The sequence below is a fragment of the Arachis duranensis genome, chromosome 10, assembly GCF_000817695.3.
Source record: "Arachis duranensis cultivar V14167 chromosome 10, aradu.V14167.gnm2.J7QH, whole genome shotgun sequence".
In the NCBI taxonomy this organism is placed as follows: Eukaryota; Viridiplantae; Streptophyta; class Magnoliopsida; order Fabales; family Fabaceae; genus Arachis; species Arachis duranensis.
In genome coordinates, this window is record NC_029781.3 from 14,951,654 (window position 1) to 14,975,087 (window position 23,434).

The 23,434-nt window shown below is 33.6% G+C and overlaps 4 protein-coding genes and 1 long non-coding RNA gene across 7 annotated transcripts; 3 read left to right on the forward strand and 2 right to left on the reverse strand.

Annotated features, from left to right (window-relative positions):
• Nucleotides 1–1,687: 1,687 nt before the first annotated feature.
• On the reverse strand, nt 1,688–3,222 carry LOC127742840 (protein FAR1-RELATED SEQUENCE 5-like). Its single transcript, XM_052255569.1, has 3 exons — nt 2,080–3,222; nt 1,821–1,995; nt 1,688–1,722 (listed from the first exon to the last, which is right to left on the reverse strand). The coding sequence occupies exons 1-3, from the start codon at nt 3,220–3,222 to the stop codon at nt 1,688–1,690; spliced, it is 1,353 nt and encodes a 450-aa protein (XP_052111529.1).
• A 6,486-nt stretch (nt 3,223–9,708) lies between these two features.
• Nucleotides 9,709–11,548, forward strand: LOC127742841 (uncharacterized). The gene is made up of 4 exons (XM_052255570.1): nt 9,709–9,806; nt 10,805–11,105; nt 11,183–11,280; nt 11,368–11,548. Exons 1-4 carry the CDS (start codon nt 9,709–9,711, stop codon nt 11,546–11,548), a joined length of 678 nt encoding a protein of 225 aa, XP_052111530.1.
• Nucleotides 11,546–12,502, forward strand: LOC127742384 (uncharacterized). The gene is made up of 5 exons (XR_008003579.1): nt 11,546–11,708; nt 11,793–11,939; nt 12,020–12,144; nt 12,226–12,295; nt 12,382–12,502. It is a non-coding gene; the product is annotated as an uncharacterized LOC127742384 (long non-coding RNA).
• A 1,729-nt stretch (nt 12,503–14,231) lies between these two features.
• On the forward strand, nt 14,232–16,707 carry LOC110276776 (rac-like GTP-binding protein RAC1). Its single transcript, XM_021133891.2, has 6 exons — nt 14,232–14,422; nt 14,614–14,857; nt 14,944–15,007; nt 15,764–15,828; nt 15,982–16,047; nt 16,131–16,707. The coding sequence occupies exons 2-6, from the start codon at nt 14,771–14,773 to the stop codon at nt 16,230–16,232; spliced, it is 384 nt and encodes a 127-aa protein (XP_020989550.2). The 5' UTR covers nt 14,232–14,422; nt 14,614–14,770; the 3' UTR covers nt 16,233–16,707.
• A 1,077-nt stretch (nt 16,708–17,784) lies between these two features.
• LOC107469246 (protein TRANSPARENT TESTA 9-like) lies at nt 17,785–20,412 on the reverse strand. 3 transcript variants are annotated; one of them, XM_021133348.2, is made up of 6 exons: nt 20,348–20,412; nt 19,798–19,824; nt 19,633–19,709; nt 19,409–19,542; nt 19,008–19,104; nt 17,785–18,019 (listed from the first exon to the last, which is right to left on the reverse strand). In XM_021133348.2, the coding sequence occupies exons 2-6, from the start codon at nt 19,807–19,809 to the stop codon at nt 17,989–17,991; spliced, it is 351 nt and encodes a 116-aa protein (XP_020989007.1). In that variant the 5' UTR covers nt 19,810–19,824; nt 20,348–20,412; the 3' UTR covers nt 17,785–17,988. The 3 variants fall into 3 exon arrangements, with proteins under 3 accessions (XP_020989007.1, XP_052111864.1, XP_020989005.2); XM_052255904.1 differs by lacking the exon at nt 17,785–18,019 and having other exon boundaries at nt 18,816–19,104; XM_021133346.2 differs by lacking the exons at nt 17,785–18,019; nt 20,348–20,412 and having other exon boundaries at nt 18,816–19,104; nt 19,798–19,839.
• Nucleotides 20,413–23,434: the final 3,022 nt, after the last annotated feature.

Here is a 23,434-nt window from a genome sequence, read left to right on the forward strand (position 1 = left end):
GTGCTTAATTGAAAAAGATAAGAATTGCATGAATTTTGAATTTTATAACAGATTAATTATTTTGATGTGGTGGCAATATTTTTGTTTTCTGAATGTATGCTTAAACAGTGCATATATCTTTTGAATTTGTGGTACATGAATGTTGACTCTTGAAAGAATGATGAAAAAGGAGACATGTTAATGAGGATCTAAAAAATTATAAAAATGATTCTTGAAGCAAGAAAAAGCAGTGAATACAAAAAAAAAAGAAGGAGAAAAATGAAAAAAAGAGGGAGAAAAGAAAACGAAAAAAAGAGAAAAAGAATGAAATAAAGTTGTGATCCAAGGCAAAAAGAGTGTGCTTAAGAACCCTGGACACCTCTAATTGGGGACTCTAGCAAAGCTGAGTCACAATCTGAAAAGGTTCACCCAATTATGTGTCTGTGGCATGTATGTATCCGGTGGTAATACTGGAAGACAGAGTGCTTTGGGCCACGGCCAAGACTCAATAAGTAGCTGTGTTCAAGAATCATCATACTTAACTAGGAGAATCAATGACACTATCTGGATTCTGAGTTCCTAAAGAAGCCAATCATTCTGAATTTCAAAGGATAGAGGGGGATGCCAAAACTATTCAGAGGCAAAAAGCTAAAAGTCCCACTCATCTAATTAATACTGATCTTCATAGATGTTTTTCGAATTCATTGTATATTCTCTTCTTTTTATCTTATTTGATTTTAAGTTTCTTGAGGACAAGCAACAATTTAAGTTTGGTGTTGTGATGAGCGGATAATTTGTACGCTTTTTGGCATTATTTTTAGTATGTTTCTAGTATGTTTTAGTTAGTTTTTGGTATATTTTTATTAGTTTTTAGTTAAAATTCACTTTTCTGGACTTTACTATGAGTTTGTGTTTTTCTGTGATTTCAGGTATTTTCTGGCTGAAATTGAGGGACTTGAGCAAAAATCTGATTCAGAGACTAAAAAGGACTGCAGATGCTGTTGGATTCTGACCTCTCTGCACTCGAAGTAGATTTTCTGGAGCTACAGAAGCCTAATTGGAGCGTTCTCAACGGCGTTGGAAAGTAGACATCCTGGGCTTTCCAGCAATATATGATAGTCCATACTTTGCCTAAGATTTGATGGCCCAAACTGGCGTTCAAAGTCACCATCAGAATTCCCAGCGTTAAACGCCGGAACTGGCACAAGGATGGGAGTTAAACGCCCAAACTGGCATAAAAGCTGGCGTTTAACTCCAAGAAGAGTCTCTACACGAAAATGCCTTAATGCTCAGCCCAAGCACACACCAAGTGGGCCCGGAAGTGGATTTTTATGTCATTTACTCATCTCTGTAAACCCTAGGCTACTAGTTCTTTATAAATAAGACCTTTTACTATTGTATTATAAATCAGGGTAGCTATCTTTGTTCTTATGCTATCTTAGATCATTGGGAGGCTGGCCATTCGGCCATGCCTAGACCTTGTTCTTATGTATTTTCAATGGTGGAGTTTCTACACACCATAGATTAAGGTGTGGAGCACTGCTGTACCTCGAGTATTAATGCAATTACTATTGTTCTTCTATTCAATTCGGCTTATTCTTGTTCCAAGATATCACTTGTTCTTCAACTTGATGAATGTGATGATCCGTGACACTCATCTTTCACAAGTTTAAAAATATTTCTAGTATAAAGTTCAGTAGCTTGTTTCTCAAAACTTTCCAAGCACGTAGTCAAAACAGGAAACTTATAAAAGGTTTCAAAGTCAGCAGTAAGATGGTTGTTTCGGTAATGCCTTAGTACTTCACTAAATTTATGCATGAATTCAAGGAGACTGGTTTTACTGTCAACATAGTTCTTCAATAATGAATGAATTCCCTCACACTGTGATGTAGTTCTTATGCGGCCAAAGAAGTGCTCCCTCAAATATGCGGTAGCCCACTTCATTCTGTCATTATAAATGACCTGGACCCATTCATTCTCGGCAAGTCCGTATTTGGATATGATCTCATTCCATCTCTGTTCAAATATTTTTACGGTAAATTGTCCATACAATAATACACTAAAATCGTCCCAAAAATGCTTATTTTTTATATTCTGTACCGCATTACGATGGAGATGCCATGCACAAAGGCGGTGTGGTATACCAGGAAATACTTCTAAGATAGCCTCTCTCATAGCACGGTCTCCGTCTGTCACAATGCCTCCGGGTAGTTTTCCTGACATGATTTCCAAAAATTCCTTCAGTGCCCACTTGAAAGTTTTGGACTTTTCATCTGAGAGCAGAGCGCATCCAAAGATAGTCGTCTGGCCATGGTGGTTGGTCCCTGAAAATATGACTAAGGGCTTGTTGTATACATTTTTCTTGTAAGTGGTGTCAAAAGCCAGTACATCGCCAAAACATTCGTAATCAACAACGCTTTCTCCATCAGCCCACACCAAATTATCCAACCTACCATCCTTTAAGGTGAACTTTCCTAGAAATAACGGGTCACTATCTGCCTTAGAAAATAGATAGGCCAACGCAGCAAATGCATCACCGTCTTTCACTTTGCCACACCTAGTCTTACTAATGTGGTTATGTAAGTCTTTGCTATTAAAATCCACTTTATCATATCCACCTTTTTGGGAAACCATGTAACCCATTATGTGGCAAGTTTTAACACCACATGCTCGCAAGCTATCTGCTTGTGTTTTATCGGCCTCATCAAGCCCACGATTCGCGGCAATAAGATGTCTGTACTTAGGTGGACATAGTGGATGATTGTGTTCACTCTCAAAGACACTGACTTTCCACTTACCCGTTCTATAGTGACGAATGAACCAAATCCTTGCCTTGCAGTTGACACGAGTAATTGCCTTATGCTCCCTTTGCCGATTGTCCCTTTTAAGGTGCTTCCAATGTCTTTCTCCTGCTTTATTGCAAACCAACTGTCTTGTATTAATGTTGCCATTAGCATCCACCGTCTTCAAGTCTTTTCGAGACACAAATCCATAGCACTTGGCATATTTGGCATAAAATTCACAAACTTGAGATTCTGTATCAAACGCTAGTCCCCATATGTCTTCGATGGTCAAATCAGTTATCAACTTTTCCAAACCACCAGCATTAATTATATCTGCCTCTGCTTCATCTAGAGTTACATCCACCATATCATCACTTTCATCGGAACTACACTCATACTCAACACTTAAATCCTCAGATTGATCACCATCCTTATACGACTCTTTGCCATCATTCTCCATGACTGAACTTAAAATTTTAACATGTTAGGTACTAACTAAATGCTAGGAGAATGGAATAGGCAAAATGAACTAAACTTTTTTTTTAATTAAAATTATTGGTCAATCAAATCCTATGAAACCTAAGAGCTATTAGTGCATAAGAGTGTTAAAACAGTTTTTCATACTTAAAAAAATTCGAAGAAACATGTGGAAGTCTAAGCTCAACTTCTAGGTGTTTTCACAGTTTTCTTAGTCATCCCTTGCATTTTCTCAACAGGTTCAATTCAATTTTCTTCTGAATTTCTTGAATTTCTGTGTGTGATTGATTTTCCCTTTTTTGCTTTCAATTTCTCATTAGTTTCTTATAAAGTAAATTCCTTTATCATGTGTTTCCCAGTTACGGTTTACTACTTGTGTAACTGATTATTCTTTTCTTTTCTTTTTTCGTACAAAAAATCCAGTTTTCTATGAATATGATTATGGAAAATAGAAGCTTAACATCATTCAATTGTTAGGAAATATGGCTTCGGGCAAAGATGAGACAAAGGTAGAATTCTGAAAATAAGGCAACATTTCTTGTGAAATTGACTGTATTTGTTGTTGTTAATTACTTAGTTATGTTTTGTAATAGTACTGTCCAGGAGAAGATGGCAGAAACTGAGTTTTTATCACCAGTGGTGAAGTCTCTAACAAGAGATGCAGAAGAGAGGAGGGAAGCAGTGGGACTGCTACTAGAACTCTTTGATCTTCCTGTAGTTCGAGGGCAAATTGGAAGAATTCAAGGGTGCATTGTAATGTTAGAATGATCTTCCTGCTTGAGGTATAAATCACTCAAGTTGTCAAACAGCTACCCTAATAATTGAAGCATAGAAGACAGTTGTTTGCTTTATAAGCATTGGAGAATAATCTGAGTCTGTCCATATCAATACTAGAGGGGAACAAAAAAGGAAATATTCTTTTTTTCTAGTGGAAATTTGTATTATTAAGGGTCTTTTTTAATACCTTACTGTAAGTTTTTGTGCTCTTGTCATGTTTGGGTCACATTGATTTTTGTTGATATAAGTACTGTAACATTGCTTTGTCATGTACCAACAGAGGGAGAATTCTTCTGTGTATTATTTTTCTTATAACAGAAAAAGATTCAAGCATATTCATATTCATAACAGCAAATCAGCAAGAAGTGCAGAAAAAAAGTAAGTTTACAACTTACAAGTGCAATGCAGAATAGAGCGGGTGTAATGCATTTCACAGAGCAATCATTAAACTTCAAGTGCAGAACAGAGCAGAAGCAGATTACAGAACTGGAGCTTACCTGTTTGACAGAGTCACAGAGTAGAAGAAGAAGAAGAAAAATTCTTTGATTTAGATATATGTAATTTCCTTTTGTTTAGCATATTTCAAAGTTATGTACATACTCTAGTTGTAAAAATAGGCATGCTTTCAATGGAATTACTTAGGCTTCAATTAAGTCTTCCATTCTCAGCAATGGCGACTGGGCGAGGGCGACGGCGCTGGAACGGCGAGTTCGACTGCGCGGCAACGGCGACTTCGCGGCAACGGCGAGTTCGCGGGTGGCGGGTCTGTATCTGTCCTGTTCCTACTCCCTTGGTTGAGTCGGTTCCTTCAGAGTTCAGACTGGCGGTGAGACGAAGAGGATGACGGCTGGGGGCTGGGGGCTGGGTGAGTGAGGTGAGGCGGACTGGCGGAGGGCTGATAGGGTTAGGCTTAGGCGCCGTTAGGGTTGGGGGGAAAAGGGGAGGGAAAGTGGAAACTGAGGTCGGGTGGGGTTGGGGATTGGTAGCCCGTAGGGCTTTTCTTCTTCTTTTTTTTTAAATAAACCAAAACGACGTCGTTTTGGAAAAGGAATAGAAGAAAAAATTTTCCTAAACCGGTCGGTTAACCAGAAATCGCCGGTTTTCCGGTTTTCATCAAAACCGGCCGGTTCAACTCGGTTCGAAACGGCTCTCTTCCTTATCCGGTTGCATCACTCAACCGGACCGGTTCTGGGTCCGGTTCACTGATTTTTCGATCGAACCGGCCGGTCCGGTCCGGTTCTTACAACTATGGCTCCAGCACTTGCCTTTCTTCTTCTTTTATTTTTTCTTTTTATATTTTTTCTTAAAAACCAGACGGTTCTATCGGTTCATTGGTTAACCACCGGTTCGACCGGTTATTTGCCAGACGGTTTCTAGGCTTATCCGGACCGGTTAGTTGACTGGATCCCGATTAATCCGGTGGAACCGGTCAGTCCGGTTCGAGCAGTCGATTCGAAAACCGTTTGCAGAACTTGGCGTTTTTCAATTATTCCAAAATTTTGTATAGGTGACGGTTCGGTTCGACCGACCAATTCTTGGCCAGTCCGACGGTTCAATTGTGGTTATTGAGATTGGGGGTTTTAACATTTGTCTGAGTTGTTTTTTGTAGCGGTTCATGGTTCAATCGGTTCAACTGGCCGGTCCGAACCGATTTTCAAAAGATAGATTATAACCATTCTCTCATGTTGATTTTATTTAAAATGCTTAATATATTTTAGTATCAAATTTTCAATTAAGCTTACAACACATAAGTGGTTCAAGGAATAAAAATGCTAGAGTGAAACTTAATCTTCACCTAAATTCAACCATAATCGAACGAAAGATAGAAACATTAATTTTCAACAAGAGTCCATAAAAAATATAGTGCATAATAATTTTTTAAGTAAAAGAGATGAAACTAACAAGTCTTAGTAGTTAATATAATCTAAACATGACTACATGACAATTATGATTATTTAATTTTTGTTTGACTCTTTTTGTTTATACTTATTGTAATTCCTGGTAGCATATTCAATGACATTACGCAGCATCAAGTTGTGGGGCCATAGAATCAAATCCAACGCAAGTCGCATCCTTGTACCATGATTAACCTGAAAAATATAAGTATTTTAGGTTACCAACAAAACCATACACATTAGCAATTGTAGTACTTTTTTTCTAGCAAAAGAAAATTACATTTATTGTATAACTATACGTCTTCCTGTAGTTTGTCATCCAAGTTGCCACCCATACCCCACAATCATTGCTGTGTTAAATAAGATGCGGTTAACTTATGCAGATAAAAAATTGAAAGAGAAAAACAAAAATACAGATATTCCTTACGAGCCAGGAGCTTGTTCTCCTATTTCTAACATATCCACAAATGCAAAATCAAGTATCCTTGGCCTGAACGGAGTGTTGTATTTATAGAACGAGTCATACTTGAGCATATCTTCCAGATATTTTGCCTATTTATATAGAAAAAAAATTAAATAAAGGACAATATTTGAAATCTAAAAAAATGTCATAAAAGTGAAAATGGGGAAAGTTAATTTACCAGCTTTACTATACTCGATCTCTTTTGCTCTTTATTTGTAGCAATCGGTAGGGAGTCTAGCAGAATTGTTTGATGATTGCACAAATCAAAAACAACCAGATACCAATGTGTGTTGTTCTCGTTGACAGGTAAAAAAATCTAATACCAACTTTCACGTATTAGAATATTACTAGATACATTTTTTTAAAGGTATATATCAGTTCATAAATATAAATGCCATTAAATAATAAAAAAAATTAAAAATACAATAAATTATATACCTTTTTTAGATCTTCATCAACTTTTCTCATAAATTCTTTTTGATAATATTTCAACAGAACTTCAATTTTTGTATCACATTGCAGTATGAATTGCTGAATTTAATAGTTAGGGACTAAGTCAGTGACACCAATTAAGTAATAAGATAAAATAAATAAAAATGATAACAAGTTTGAAAAAGACATTGCGTACCGAAAACACAGCTGGCAAATACCAGTGTGTTTGACATCATATTTCTTTCTCCTGCATGGTTAGCATAGTAGCCACCAAATCTAACACCTATGTGGTAAATAATAAATATATTAGGAATTAAAGTATGCTAGAGATAGCAGTTTAATTATGCACTTACATCCCCATGTACCCGCTCCTTGGGAATTAATGACTTGAAATTGTCACGAGTTCCGCTAAATTTGTTTGTTGTCACCAAATACTCATCACTACAAATACGAATCACATTAATATTGAACTATTTTTTTAATATTTAGTATATAGATAATGAGATATTTAACCTTCGTTTATTTGGTGCAAACACATAGGTTGCCATTTTAATATCTAAGTCATCCAAATCCATGTATGCAGGAGGCTTAAATAAAATCGGAATCCACTGCAAAAAAAAATTGGTGAGATCACTAAGTTATGTAACCGTAGAGGATTCATGCGAATGCCTGAGATATGAGAACTTACAGATGGCCATTCAATTCTTCGTTTATTGTGCTCATTTTGGTACAAATCGTGAATCTCAATACCACTTTGGGGTTTAACTCAACAAATATAACATCAATTCAATTATACATACATTTTAGTAATTGAGATTTGAGACGTCATTTGAAACTTTGTGCATATCTCGATACCGAGAATTTTGCATGTATCTCAGCAACTCGATACCCATTTAGCTCTTATGACACAGTGTCTGAATATCCGAGATTTATTCATTTTTTTAAAATTCATTCGATAACCGAAATGTAATACATTGTGCATTTAAGTAATTACGTTATATTTTATATATTTTCATAAATTTTATATTTTTTAATTTAAATAAAAAATTCTTCGAAGAAATTTGGATCTAGGATTTTTAAATTTGTGATAAAAATATAATGAATCGTGTCAATTTTTCTGTCTGTCACATATGCCACTTTATTTGCCACATCGGACCAAAACGTTAATGAATCATTCCTATTTCTATAGATGTGCAATTTTTATACATTTTAAAATTATTTAAGAGTATTTTTGTCAAAAACAAAATCAAAAATATTTTTGTCTAAAATATTTCGAGAATATGTTTAATAATTTATCTAATACCTTAAATAATATATAACGAATGATAGATAATAAATCAACATAAAGCTATATAATATAAGTTACTTTTTGTTTAGGGAAAATTATTGTAAAGGACCGTTAAGAAGATTTAATTATTAAAAAAAACCTTTAATACCAAAATTAGTAAGAAAGACCAAATCTTTTTATAATATTTAAGAAGAAAAATCAAATTTTTTTATAAGGAGATAAATATATCCTTAATTATTTTTTATAATCTTTAATATATGCTGTTTGATTCTCAACGTTATATAGATATGTATGAATATTCACTTGAGATTAATTAGTTAATTAATTAAAAAAATTACTCTAAAAGATTGTTAGAAAGATTTAATTATTAAAATATTAATTTTTAACTATTTATTTATTTATTTTTTATAATTTTTATATTAACAAATTTTTTCTAAAATTTTAATAATTTTTATTATTTATTTATTTTTTACTTTTATGATCTTTTGTCTTTTTTTCTCTTTAGCTAAAAATCACAAAAACAAAAAAATAAATAAGTAATTAATAAAAAATAATCAAATAATAAATGTCTACCATTCAATTATTAGCAAGAGTATAAATGAATATTCAAATATCTTAATATTTTTTGAATTAATTTTGTCCGAAATTATTTCATGTATACGCTATTGTTGTACAGTGCACCTATATATAAACATGTTTAATATGTGCAAGATTCACACAAATTGGAGCACCATCCAATTTTTTTTCTCACTAGAAAGGATTCATTCCCTAAGATTATATTGTCTAAATGGCTCTTAGTGCACTTATATATAAACATGTTTAATATGTGCAAGATTCACCTGAAACACAAATTAGAGCACCATCCAATTTTTTTCTCACTAGAAAGGATCAATTTCCTAAGATTATATTGTCTAAATGGCTCTTAGATGGCTTGTTCACTCAGCTTGCCATGTTTTGGGTATTACCTTATCGACAAAACTGTTGAAGAAGGATTGACCCAACAATAGTATCCTACTACTTATTCAAAATTTCATATGAAATCATGGAGGAGTGGAAGGTGGATTTGCTTCTTCAGCAGTATGGGTTAAGTTTCAAGGACACCTTTTATGACAAGAGAGCTTTTTATAAAAAGATTTATCTCTTTATTATAAAAAGATTTGATTCGTCTTCTTAAATATTATAAAAGATTTGGTCCTTCTTACTAATTTTAGTATTAAAGATCCTTTTTAATAATTAAATCTTCCTAGCGGTCCTTTAGAATAATTTTTCCTAATATTTTTAAGTTACTGAAAATTTATTTTGTTTATTAATACATGATTTAAAATAGATATTATTATTTTAGCTTATTTTAACTTATAACTCTACGTAATACTAGTATTTAAATTTGTAATATTGATTTAGATATAATATTGATTTTGATGGAATATATGATTTACTTATAAATAATATAATTAATGTGATTTATGTTGATTATAAACTAATTAGATTATCAATAATTAGAATGAATATTTGCATTTAATATAGATTTAGCGTAAATTGATATATAATAACAACCTCTTTTATCATTGTTATGTATTTTTATTTTGAAACACATAACACTACAAGCTAATTATAATGGTAAGAACGCGAAGAAATAATCGAGCTACTTCTGTTGAGGCAAGTTCTATTCCTAACATGAAGATCTGTCAAGAACCAACTAAAATTCTGAACAAGTACGTACTATTTTTTTTTGGTTTCTTGTATTATAAATTTATTCTAAATGATCTTGTATAATTTGTTAATAATGAGTATATTTATTTACATATTTGATTAAAAGAATAAAATAAAAATTATGTTAATTCTTTAAAAAAAAGAGACAAATGCTGCCACTATCCCCTCCCCCTTCTTTCTCCAAAAGGAGACCAAACCCAACCCTAAAAGGTAAAAACTCCATTAGAGCAGCTATCCATCCTCACCATTTAACACCTCCTGACGGGGCATCTTCTCCATCCCCATTGGTCCTTCCAAAACAAACCTACTTCTGTTTTATTTTCTTCTTTTTCACTCTGGCGCAGCATTGTCCACTGGGGAAAAGTAACTGGCTAATGGGAGACCTGTTCCACGTCTTAGCTTTGACCTCCCAGTCACAGCACAGACATGCCTGACTGACAGCCTTGTTCCGAGAGTCTAAAGAACCCCCAAACAAAGTAGCCTCAAGCTCCTCTCCTCCTTCGTTCAATTTCCATTCTTAAACCAAACATTAATTTTTCTTCCAATGCTTCTCAGCCTAGTGCAGCACTTTCTACTCCCACATTACAAATCTTATTGGCCCCCCTGTACTAAAGCAAGTGAAGAACAAGAAAATGCATGAGAAATACATCAATCCAACTATTTCCCCCTCTTCCTTCATTCAATTTCTTTGAATATTCTTTTTTTTCTGAGGTAATTTCTTTGATTGTTGATTGTTATTAATAGGAAGAATTGTTGATTTTTGTTTTTGTTGAGTTAATTACTATTGCTTTTTTTCAAATTTCAGAGTTAGTTTTTTACTTTGATCTGAATTTTTGTGCTATTGATCTAAATCTCGGAATTTTGTTCTCAGTTAGTTGTACATATTCTTCATGTTAATTATATTTTTGTATTCTTTTATGTAAAAGCTATATGGACTTGGGTTTTTTCACATTGAATAAAATGAGATTTTGACCCTGCATGCAATGTTCTAATGTTACAGTGAACCCAATCCATCATTGAAGGACAGAGTGACTTTAGACTCATTAGCTAATTCTGTTGAGCAATTGACCCAAATAGTCCAATCTCTTGTTCAACGATTGGAAAATAATGTCAGCTCTCCCTCTAAGGTGTTTAAGGTCTTTGGTTCCAATTCTAAGACTCTTAACCAACAAAGTAGTGCGTCGAATAATTCATTGTTGCTATGGTGTATTGAGAAGGCCAAGACAGATCTGTCAATTGCTAAAAAAAGGAGAACAAATTCACTTGCTCCAATCGATATTCCTGGATTAGAGCTACCTAGTGTGAGTACTAAGTAATAAGTAGTTTATTATTATTGTTATTATTTTTTCACTAATAACAGTTTTTCTTATATATTTAGTGGGTGCAAGTCTGTTTTAGACCAACAGCTTCAATGGGTTTGGACGAAATTGAACTTGCAATTGCAGTATACTTGTATGGTAATCATTTGATGGATAAGTAAGTAAACTCAATTAGAATTTTATTTGTTAACGGTGTTGTTGATTTGTTTAGCTATTTTTATTTATGTTAAATTATCTTTGGCAGCTACAAGGAGGATATAGTAATTTCAGAGTTTACAGCTCGCAGAGATGTATTCAGGAGCTTGATGCCAGGAAAGCCAATCGTTTCTCTTGTGCTAGACTTAGTAGCAGATATGATGAGCATAGAGTTGACCAGAGAAAGTGGTTATTGGTTTTTACCCACAACTTTTGTGGTAAGTATTTAGGAGTGTATACTAAAATAATATTGGTAGTTGTTATTTGTATTGCGCATATAAACTAGTGGCTGAAATAATGTAGCTGTCAGAGAAGACAAAATTGGATCCTAAAAGTCTGCCGCTTTGTATCACATATGGTTATTTGGGCAAAGTTGACTGCTTAAAAAGAGTAAGTTTATATCATTTTAAATTCATATTAGTAAATATTGGCATAAAATAATTTTAATAACTAAAATGACTTTCTCTTGATTAGGTCTTTATCCCTGTATCTGAAACTACTGACGAAGGTCATGAACACTGGTACCTCGTAGTGATTGATCGTGTTAAAGGACAAATCATTTTGCTAGACCCATTACCCATTGAGAAACAGTTCAAGCGAAAGAGGACAGCCTTGAAATTAGTAACTATATTTTCCTTTTTTTTTTGTTAATTATCTACATATATGACTAAAAAAACAAACTCTAACATAGACATAAACAGGCCATTTATTTGGACGAGGTATTGGAAGATCGTTCATTCTATGACTTTAAGACCACTCCAAATCTGATTTCTTCACAATTTGAATTTGAAGAGCCGGAAGGCCTTCCGACCCTCGAAGCTGGATCGTAAGATCGTATAATTAGTAGTTATTGATATGAAATTTATGCAATTATATAATACTCTAATATAGCTTCCTCGATATGTAGGAGTGACGCGGGTGTATGGGTTGCAAGTTGGATGATAGCTTGTTTTGAAGATGATAATTTTAACATAAAGGTAATGTTATGCACTAATCTTTTCCTTCGTTCTTTCTTCTATATTTAATTAGTTAAGCCTAATGTTAATTATTCAAATTTTATTAGGTGGATGATGGGGTTCGCATGAAGATTGCAGTCTCACTCGTGTTAAAGATTCATAATACGATCAGCTATACGGTCAAAAATAATGCCATTGAAAATCTTAATAAGCTGAATGATAATCACCATCGTGATGATTATGAATTTCCATAAGATTAGATTTGCAACATAGGATATTTATTATTATTTTTGTTTTTATTATTTTATTATGGGCATATGAGCCATCTAGTGACATACGACATTATATTTTGTTTACGTTTGTGTTGGTATTTGTTTGCCGGATTATTTAATTTCTCCATTTGACTATGTATGAATTTATACTCTTTTGGAGATTGAAATTTAGTTCTTTTATACTCTTTTATACTCTTTTGGCCTTAGTATGTTGCATGTCAGTGGTTTTTCTTCAATTGTAGCAATTGGAATGCAACAGAAAGGTTAATCTAGAACCAGGGGGCTTCACTCTTTTTGATTTTGTTTTAGAGCCATAAGTAAATGCAAACTCTTAAGTAAATAAATTCAGGTCCACTTTGATATGATGCACAAAATCTGTATGGATTTTTTTCTTTCCTGGTAATATTTTGATCTATTGAATCTAGGAAAGAGGGGAGAAGTTTAATATGCACAAATACTCTCAAACATGTTACATACTAAGGATTGGCACTGACTCAAAAAGAGGAACCCAATATTCCGCTTTGTTTTGTAATTTTTTCTTTCTTTGTTATTTTCCTATTGTGCCTTATAGTTTAAACAATTTGATGCTTAATAGGATCAAGATTGTTATGAGCTTTCAGCTGAGTATGAAAGGAAGCATAAGACTGAGAAGTTGGAGGAACTTGGGAATATGCTAACTGGTCTTGATGCTGGGGATTCTATTGTCATTGCCAAATCATTTTCCCACATGCTTAATTTGGCTAACTTGGCAGAAGAAGTTCAAATTGCCTACCGAAGAAGGATTAAGCTATTAAAGATGGGCGATTTTGCTGATGAGAACTCTGCCATCACTGAATCTGACATTGAAGAAACCTTCAAGAGGCTTGTCACTGACCTGAAAAAGTCCCTACAGGAAGTGTTTGATGCTTTGAAGGAGAAAATTGTAGATTTGGTCCTAACTGCTCATCTCACTCAGTCTGTTCGTCGATCTCTGCTGCAAAAGCATGGAAGGTTTGTCACTGGACTCAGGAATAATTATAGTCCATTAACTACGAATTTATCATTCCAATTCACCAGAATCTGGAAATCATTGACCTTATTGGTAATCATTGTCCTCTTTTTTCAGGATAAGGATCTGTCTGACCCAGTAGTACGCGAAAGACATAACACCTCATGATAAGCAGGAACTTGATGAGGCTCTCCAAAGAGAGGTGCATTCTTGATTTTGTGTCGACACAGCTCTGAAGAACATTGGAATAAATGAGCGTGTCCCATACAATGCCCCTCTTATTCAATTCTCTTCTTGGATGGGAGGAGATCGTGATGGTACCTTACATTTTTTTTTCCAAAGATTAGCACACAAACTTATTTCTCGTTAAATCTTAATCTTAATTATCTTCAAAGTATTCATGTGGAATGGATTTAAAATATCTTTACCTCCTTCATGATGCTCTGCTATTTCTTTGTTTGTTTTTCTTTTTGAGTTTTGATTCTCAGCTTCATATGTATAATGTCTATTACAGGTAACCCTAGGGTAACCCCTGAAGTTACAAGGGATGTGTGTTTGCTGGCTAGAATGATGGCTGCTAATTTATACTTCTCTCAGATAGAAGATCTCATGTTTGAAGCATTAAAAGCATGATCCTTTTTGGCCAAGCTTCTGCGTCTGTTTTTTGGCCAACCCTTGTTCTGCCCTTTTTGGCCAACCCTTGTTCGAGCTGCTTAGCCCTCTGTTCAGTCCTTTACGCCGCGTGTTCGAGCCTCTGTTCAGCCTCTGTTCCGTGGCCTTTCAGCCACCGTTCCGCCATTGTCCAACTCCATTCAGCCATCTCCGTCGCGATTTAAAGCTCCTCCCTTTCCCTCTACTGTTTGAATTTCAGAACTGCTCCATCCTATGGTAATTTTTTTCCTTCTTGTTCTTTCTTGTATTAATTATTCAGTTATTGTTTTTTTTATTGTTGTTTTCATGGTTAGTATGTTTTCTAGTTCTTATTTTGTTGTTAGTTTACTGTAGTTTAAAATGTTAATTGTTCTTGTTATTTTGATTTTCAGTTTTAATTGATCTTATTAACTTGTTAATTTGAACAGAGACGGAACGAGATCATATCCAAATACGGACTTGCCGAGGGATATTTCTTTGCATTTTGATCATTCCCTCTTGATGTGGGAGTTCTAGTGCAAGTGGAGTTTTTCCTTTTTTCTGAGATTTTGGACTCAAGTACCAGTGTGGAATGGGACGGCAAATATGATCCAAAATTTTCAGGCAGCTGATGTATTCCTGCTAGCATTCTCTCTCATAAGCAGGGCTAGCTATGAAAATGTTGCCAAGAAAGTAAGATTGGTATATACTTATTATTATTATTGTTGTTCTTTTTTCTCTCTACTCTGGACTAATTTTTTCTTTTCCTCCTTTTCTAGTGGATTCCTGAGTTGAGGCATTATGCTCCTGGTATTCCAATTATTCTTGTTGGAACAAAACTTGGTTAGATTCTTGTTCTTTCTTTACCTTCTTGATGTTTGATGCCCTTGTTATCTACCTGATAACCTTCAGCATGATAGTAGTTCCGTGATCCTGTGAAGTTTCATCTTATTATCATACTAATTGCTGTCTTTTATTCATACTGTGTTTCTTTCATTATTAGAAAGTTGGGGAATAGATTCTGTATTCCAATGTCATTGCTGTTATTTTTTTCCCTTTGATTGCTTGTTATTCAGTAGTGGTTTAGAGAAGGAAGTTCATCCTCGAAGGTTACCTAATTCCTGACTTTAATCAAGAATTGATTCAGATATACCAAACCATTTCATGGAATGCTTTCTTAATTTTTCCCTTTACCTCCTTGTTTAACTAAAAGGCTAATGTAATGATTGTTTTAAAAACTAAATGGCTGTTGATAAATCTTGAAAAACCTTGATTTATGAAGAGTATTAGGAAGTTTAAAGTGACAGAAGTTTGCTACTACCTAACATGAGTAATTTGCCATGGTGGAGCTGGTGTTTCCATAAGTTCTTTTCTTATTGACTCGTTAGAATTTCCATTTCTGATAGTCAATAACAAAAGTAGAATTTCTATTCTGAAAATTTTTTCTCTGGTCTCAATTTTTCATATAGTTTCTTTTGGAATTTGTCTTCTCTCATATATAGTGTTAACTTAATTATATGTATTTAATGCTTTCATTATAAAGATGTCATTATTAACTTGCTTGGCCATTTCTTGACAACCAATATGCGACTTGTGTACATCTTCAGGATGATAAGCAGTTTTTTCTAGATCATCCTGGTGCAGCGCCTATCACCACAGTGCAGGTACTTCCTAGCTTTCATTGCTTCCATTACCAATATCCATTGCTATCGCTTTGTGTCTTATTTCATTGTCTTTTAGCCTTCAGTTGGTGTTCATAAGAAAGACTATCTGCTTACTTTATACATTAGTGATCTGATTTTCTCTCTTTGTTGAAGGGTGAGGAACTGAGAAAACTTATCGGTGCTCCAGTTTATATCGAATGTAGTTCAAAAACACAGCAGGTACATATATGTTATCTGCATCTATACAAGTTCCAAAGGTTAGATAATATCACGTCCCTAATGATATCTGCCTTTGAATACAGAATGTGAAAGCTGTTTTTGATGCGGCCATCAAAGTAGTTCTCCAGCCTCCAAAGCAGAAGAAAAAGAAGAGAAAGGGTCAAAAAACCTGTTCCATATTGTGATCTTCTCAGTTCTAAATTGGTAGTTGGCAGAGGATGACATGACTGTAGCCATTTCTTGGTAGTCTTTGCCATTCTATATCTTTGCTGCATAACACATGATGGTGTTGGTGTTTCGAAAACATTACTGAACCAAATGTTCGGACGAGAGGGACAAGAATCCGAGGAGGGTATTAGTCTGCTCATCAGCAGAAAGTTGCTGAAGCTGATGAATGGAGACGTGCGGTATCTGAGGGATGCTGGCAAATCATCTTTCATCTTAACAGTTGAATTGGCTGCTTCCCAGAAATTGATTGCTTAAAGTTATAGGAAAATAAATACTTTTGAGTTTTTGTACATCATAGAGACTGACATAGATTAGTTGAGACAAATTTTGTACAGAAGGCTCTTTCTTTTCATTTTGAAGATTGTCCATTTTGGTTTCTTCCTTGTATCATTCCTTTGAAAGTGTAAAAATAGCACATGAATGAAAGAAAGTTATTGCATCTCATTTGTTGACTAATTTATTTTTTATTGGCTTTATTGAAACTGAATCATCTTTTATATCTTTATGCAGCAATTCAAAATTAAGTTCAACATTGTTTTGAAGAAATTCAATGAAGTTGATGATTCGTTTCATTTAATTTAGAATTTTGAATGGCAGTTGAAACTACAATTGTAACTCTGTTATGAACTCACAGTTTTCTTATATTAGAAGTGAAAAGAAGAGACATTCCATGTCATTATAAATAGTAACACAAGCTAGAGACATTCCATGATTGAGTGTCACGAACTTCAATTTTCACAGTGATTCTGGTTTTGCAGAGGGCTATGTTATAGAACTGCAAATTCATATCTTAACCTTTAACATCTCCATTTGAAAGAAAGAATTTCGTTTCCGATAAAACTTTTTTTGGGCTCATGACCTGGGTGTCATAGAAATAATGAATTAAATTGACAGAGATGCCTAATAGAGTAATAATAAAAGTGGAAAATATTTTATACAAACAAAACATGACCCCGAGGAAGAATGTCCATGGGATCAAGGTTTTGATCATTTTCCTGTGAAACATTGTGGCTTCTTAAGGCTATGTAAAACAAAGCAATGTTTCTCCGTCAATGTAATACAATACACCAGCTCGGAATTGAAATAACACCAGAGCTATCATAAGCGTTCCCTTCGCTCAGAGTTCTCGCATTTAAGTTTAAAACATGATACATGATAACACCAGCCACATTGTTAATCATGCTTCTTCCCCCAACGACTTGAAGAAGACGTGATAAGATATATAGTGAAGTGATAACAGATAAATCTGAGCCCTGGGTAAAAGAACATATTGTTTGAATCAGCGCATCACGTGGAAATAAATCATGGATATAAATTCAAGTATAGCAACTAGCAAGATCAGCTGAAGCAGGCAATTACCAAGTGGGAAATTTCCAATATATCATGATATATATTCAAACATTCACAAGTTAGAGATTTGTTTTATCAATTATCGTCAATTCATATCAAGTATTAACAGACTTTAACACTAGAGTTGATATAGCAATGATATACCACAACAGAGGGAAACAGTAATTAGAGTAAACTAATTAGCAGGAAATTCTCAGATCTCACATTATTATTCATTGAAGCTAGTAATGAGAATAGTATAGGAAACACAAGCCCATTCAGGAGATTCTCAGTAACCAATTGATTCAATCAAGGCTCATCAACACTAAGAATGTCTTTCAAGTAGTATAGTTCATCAACAATTTTATCAGATTCAAGAATCAATCAATTTCTTCTTTTTTGAGTTTCCATATCCCTGTTTGAATAAAGGGCAGTATCATTATAAATCAGAATCACTCGAGCATATATAAATTAATGAAAAATATCTAACAAATGATTATACCCTTTTTTCATGGAGAAAAGCATCTAAGGGAATACACATTTCTCGTAATCTGCCAACCATGACAGAGAAGTAGTCTGAAACTGGTGGCGTCATTATAAATTTATAGACCATCTCATCACTAACTGTCAAACCAAGACCCAAAATACTGTAAATATAGCACTAAGGCATACTTATGACTTAAAAGCAGTTCGAGAGCAGTATACCATTGTAGATGCTGAGAGCTATTGTACGTACTGCTGTCTGAATCATCTTTTCCTCATGATGAGCAAACCTTAGAGCCTCAGTGTACAAGGGAAAGGAAACTACAGCATCCTGCAGTTGAATAATGCATCAAAAAAGATCATGCTGAATTTTGCCAGAGAAAACAAGCAAATTTTCCACTTCCACCACGAATTTATGGTAATGATTGCTTTCTCGTGCTTTGGTTTCAACAAATAACTAATACAAGATAGGAACTGCATATATTTTTAACTGATATCTTTCTCAACAAAAATGATATTACATTAGCTTTCTAAACGTGTGTAATTCAAAACTACTCTAGCATAGTAAATTCAACAAAAAAAGGATGAATTCATTATTCACTTGTCCTATTCAAAAGTGAGAAGACAATTATTTTAGCTCAATATACAGCAACAAACCATCATATTTACAAGTTTTAACCTACCCCATGTACATTCACAAGAAAGCAAAGTGTGTCTCTGTTTATTTTACCACTAACAGCCCTGAATGAAGAAATGAACCAAAAGTTAGTTTCTCATTTTAGAATAAATATTAAAAGATAACAACAAACATAAAACCATGTGAAACAAAATATCAGAATCAGAAAATTTACACCCTTATGTGATTCACTAATAAAAGAAAGAGGAGAGAAAATTTAGAACAGAAAAACTTGCAACACAACCTTAGAAAAGACATATAGTATGGAGCCAAGTCTCCCCCATCAAGTTCGTACGGATGCAAAATAATGCTATTAATATAACCATTGCTGAAACAATAGTCTGCAAGATGCAAAGTCAGCACAATATATTGGATTAAGTACCAGTATGAAGCCTAAGACATACCAGTAGATAATATAAAAGTACCAACAGACCATCTGGATTCTGTGTGCCATATTTGACAACATTTCCGCATAGCATAAGATCTCGTGCATCACACTATTGATGGGTCTAAAGATCTTCAATTAAAAAATTAAAGTTTTCAACTCAAATAACTATTTCATGCCTAACAATGTATGAACAATAGGTAAAACTCTAAAGTCTAATGACCTTAGCCTGAAACATCAAGAAATACTAACAGTCTTACAAATTGCATGTTCATTATCCATGTTTTGAATCATTATGCTGAGATACTGAAGTAACGGTGCCTCAATTCTTGAATTTTCACTGATATCAAGCATTCGAACGAATTCCGCAACCACTTGGCGATCCATGAAACATCTGAACCATTTAATCAAATACAAAATTCAAAATTTTCAAGATAATACTAACAAGATCATAAGCAACGAGATTTTCCCAACAAGATCTTACTCAAGAATGGATGGATCATGTTTATCACCATAAGTAATTATCTCCACAACAGACTGCAATAAATCCAGCACTAATTCCTGCATAAAACAGCATGCATAATCACAAGATGCTTTTTGTTCAATGAAAACAAAATACCACAATGCGAATAAAATTGACTTGTGTTACCCTGTTACGCATGTTCACAACTTTGATCTGCTTCAGTTCATCAATTACAGATCTGTAACCGGAAAATCATCAACAACAATATTTATAATAAACAAGTTAAAGTTCCGTAAACAACAAAAGCCTCATAAGGCACTACAGAAACTTAATTTCCACAGCAAACTTCACGAAAAGATCAGGTCACTACCAAAAAGAAAGATCATCAAAAATCTCAAAACAGACTCTTTAATCCTGTATAATAGCATTAATAAAAACAAGTTCTAATTCCGGTAACAAGAGTCCCATAAAGCACCAATGAAACTCAATTTATACAATCAAATTCATGAATAATCAAGTCACTACCTAAGAAGACCATCAGAATCTCATATCAAACCTTATCAAAGCAAATCCAGGACAATGTAATATATAAGAAACAAGTTCAAGCTCTGGAAAGTGGAAACAACTAAAGCCCTGTAATGCACAACAGAAACTCAATTTTCACTCTAAAAATGCACAAGTGAACAACCAAGTCACAACTACACTACTAAAGGATCAGCAAAATATCAAAACGAACCTTAGCAAATCCATAACAATATCATTGATAAGAAATAAGTTCGAGGGATATGATGCATGGCTTCGGGTACATACTGACCGTCGAAGTCTAAGGTTTTTTTCTTGGTTGAGCTTCTGCTTTCTGAACTCGAAGGAAGAAAACTGGAATGGAGATGGGTTTTTCTACTGAGTAGTCTGAGAAGAGGGGGGTAGAATCGTGACGGAGACAGAGGCCAGGCGACGAACACAACTCAGAAGCCGGTGGTGGGTTGGAAGAATCTGCGACGACCAGACGAAGACGATGGGGCTGAGCGCCCGACGGACGGCGGCAGGAGCGCGATGGAGCAGATGAATACCAGGAACTGACGCGCCGAGGTCGAGGAAGAAGAAGCTGCGATTCTTGAAGGAGGAAGAAGCACGGACGACCAGACGACGATGGTAGTGCCTGAGACCGACGGACGGCGGCAGTCCTTGCGGCGGCAGTCCTTGCGGCGGTAGTGGAGAAGCTAGGGTTTAGGGGAGAAGCTGTTAAGATAGGGGTATTCAAAGGGTATTTTTGTCTAATCAAATAAAGGAAGGATGTTTAAGTCTTTTCATTAAAATTAAATAAAATTTATTTTTTATTTTTATTTAATTAAAAGGGTGTTTTAGTAAAAGTGGTGATATATTATATATTTAAAAAAGAAAAAATTAAATGCTGACGTGGAAAATAAATTCCACTTGTTTTATTATTATTTGTCCACGTTTTAAACATATCGGTACGTATTAATTTATCATCGTACCGTAGCAATCACCATATTTTATTATTAAAAATAACAAATGTGATAAATTAAATAATAATGTGACATATTAAAAAATATAACTTTTAATTTTTTACTTAGTCGTCTAATTATTGTTCTTTTACAAGATTATTCACACAATTAATATAAAAAAATATTTTTTACTGTGTCGTTATATAATGTAAAAGTGTTAGAGATGACTATATCAGCTAGCTAGTGTGTCCTAGTGACTTGGTGGTTTATTTACTAGCAAGTAGCAAGTCAGCATATGAAGCTTTTTACACGGAGAGAGGGTTGTCTTCTTGGACTTTAGACCCCGTTCCATACTACCAAAAAAGAGTTTTATAACCCCCAGTAACAACTATAAAGTTTAACTTCCTGTAATGCAACTATATATCTCTATGTCTTACAAATTATGAACTCCTTATAGATCTTACGTCAAAATCATTCCCTACTGTAATATTAAGCATGATGTTTCAAACTTCAATGATCCTCGTATATTGTAAACCCCTTCTAGATCTTACATTATTCTGCTTTATTGAGTAGGCTGGTGCTTTCACATTCCTTAATTAATCGTTGCCCTTCAGCTTCAATTCTCAACTAAATAACGTTATCAAATAATAAAAAATATATAATTAAAATCATAAAAGTTCACATGTAAATATTATTCGTTAGTTAAAAATTATTAAATAATTTAATATTTAATTAAATTATTATTTAATAAATTTTAACTATTAACTTAATAGAAAAACAACAAGATATTAGAATAAGAAAAAATATTTTGCCATTAATCTATTATAATATATATCTGAAACTACCATAAAAGATGTATGTATCGCCAGGAAGCAGAATTTAGTTGAGACAATGAAGTCTCTCAGATATTTTATAATAAAATTAATAATATTTTTTTAAAATAAAAAATAATTCAGTTAGTTTAAATACTTTATTATGATTTAAAACACCCATGTTAAATCATAGTAGTACTATGATTCAATTATTAAAGATTTTAAGTCACTAAAGATTTGAAGAATATTATTATAAACTATTTTATATTTTTTATCTGTAGAATTATTTATTTATTATCTTATTAGTAACAATTTTAATGAATAATTATATTTATAAATTTTTTTAATATAAATATTATTGTTAAATTTTAATGTTAAATTTTTTCCCTCCAAAATTTTGTTTCAAGTTTTGCCACAGTATCACGATCTATTTTTATTTTATTAGATTTTCTTTGATATTTAATCGATAATAAACTCATTTTCAGTGGTTTATATAAAATAAAAATATCACTCAAACAATATAATATTGTTGAAATTAATTTTTTTTTTAAATGAAGTGTGAATATTTTTCTAAATCCAACAAACTTTTACTATTTTTATTCCAAATTTTCAAATTAAAGGTATTCAAAAGATATCAAAAGGCTAAATAATATTTAGGATTAATTATTCTACTAGTCCTTATTGTTTTATAAAATTTTTAATTAGAACCCTATACTTTTTTTTAATTAGATCTTTGTATTGTTTTTAATTTTATAATTAAGTCATTTTCATGTTAAAAACGATAAAATTAACAGAATATTTTTTTTAAATACATGCGGTCAAAGATCTCTTAGTATAGTCACTCTCTAGAAGTTCTCTCTACTCACTCTTTGGAAGCTGCATGTACCAGCTCAACTGGAGTTAGTTACAGGCTTACAGCTGTTAGTTTCTCAACTAACTTGCAGCTTCACACCTACACACACTTTGAATTTCACCCAACTGATATAAGAATTAGCTCACTAACTCTGTATCAATTAGCAATCACAATGCAGTGCCTTTCTTTTCACTCTCTTGCTCTCTGTTCTTCTTGTCAAATTGGCTCATTTACTCTATGATTCTTACTTTGTTGCCAGCTGCTGATACCTTACATGGTATCAGAGCTTTGGTTCAAGATCCATAGAACACTCAATGTCTTCTGCCTAACGAAACCAAGAAAATTGAGCTCCACAACTGCAATCAACAACAATGGCATCCATAACAAACTTTCCAGCAACAATCAAGCTGGATGAAAATAACTTCAAAGCTTGGAAGCGTCAAGCATTAGCATGTGTCAAAGCCAACAGACTCCAAAGCCATGTCACTTCTCTATCGATTCCAAGAAGATTCAACTCCGACCAAGACAGAATTGAAGGAAAAGTATTGCAAGAATTGGAAGAGTGGGAACAGCGTGATAAATGTCGGGTAGCTTGGATACTTTTTGCTATAAATGAAATCTTTGTGAACAAAGTTGTAGAATACGAATACGCATATTGTATTTTAGATACTTTTAGTTTATTGCACTTAGCA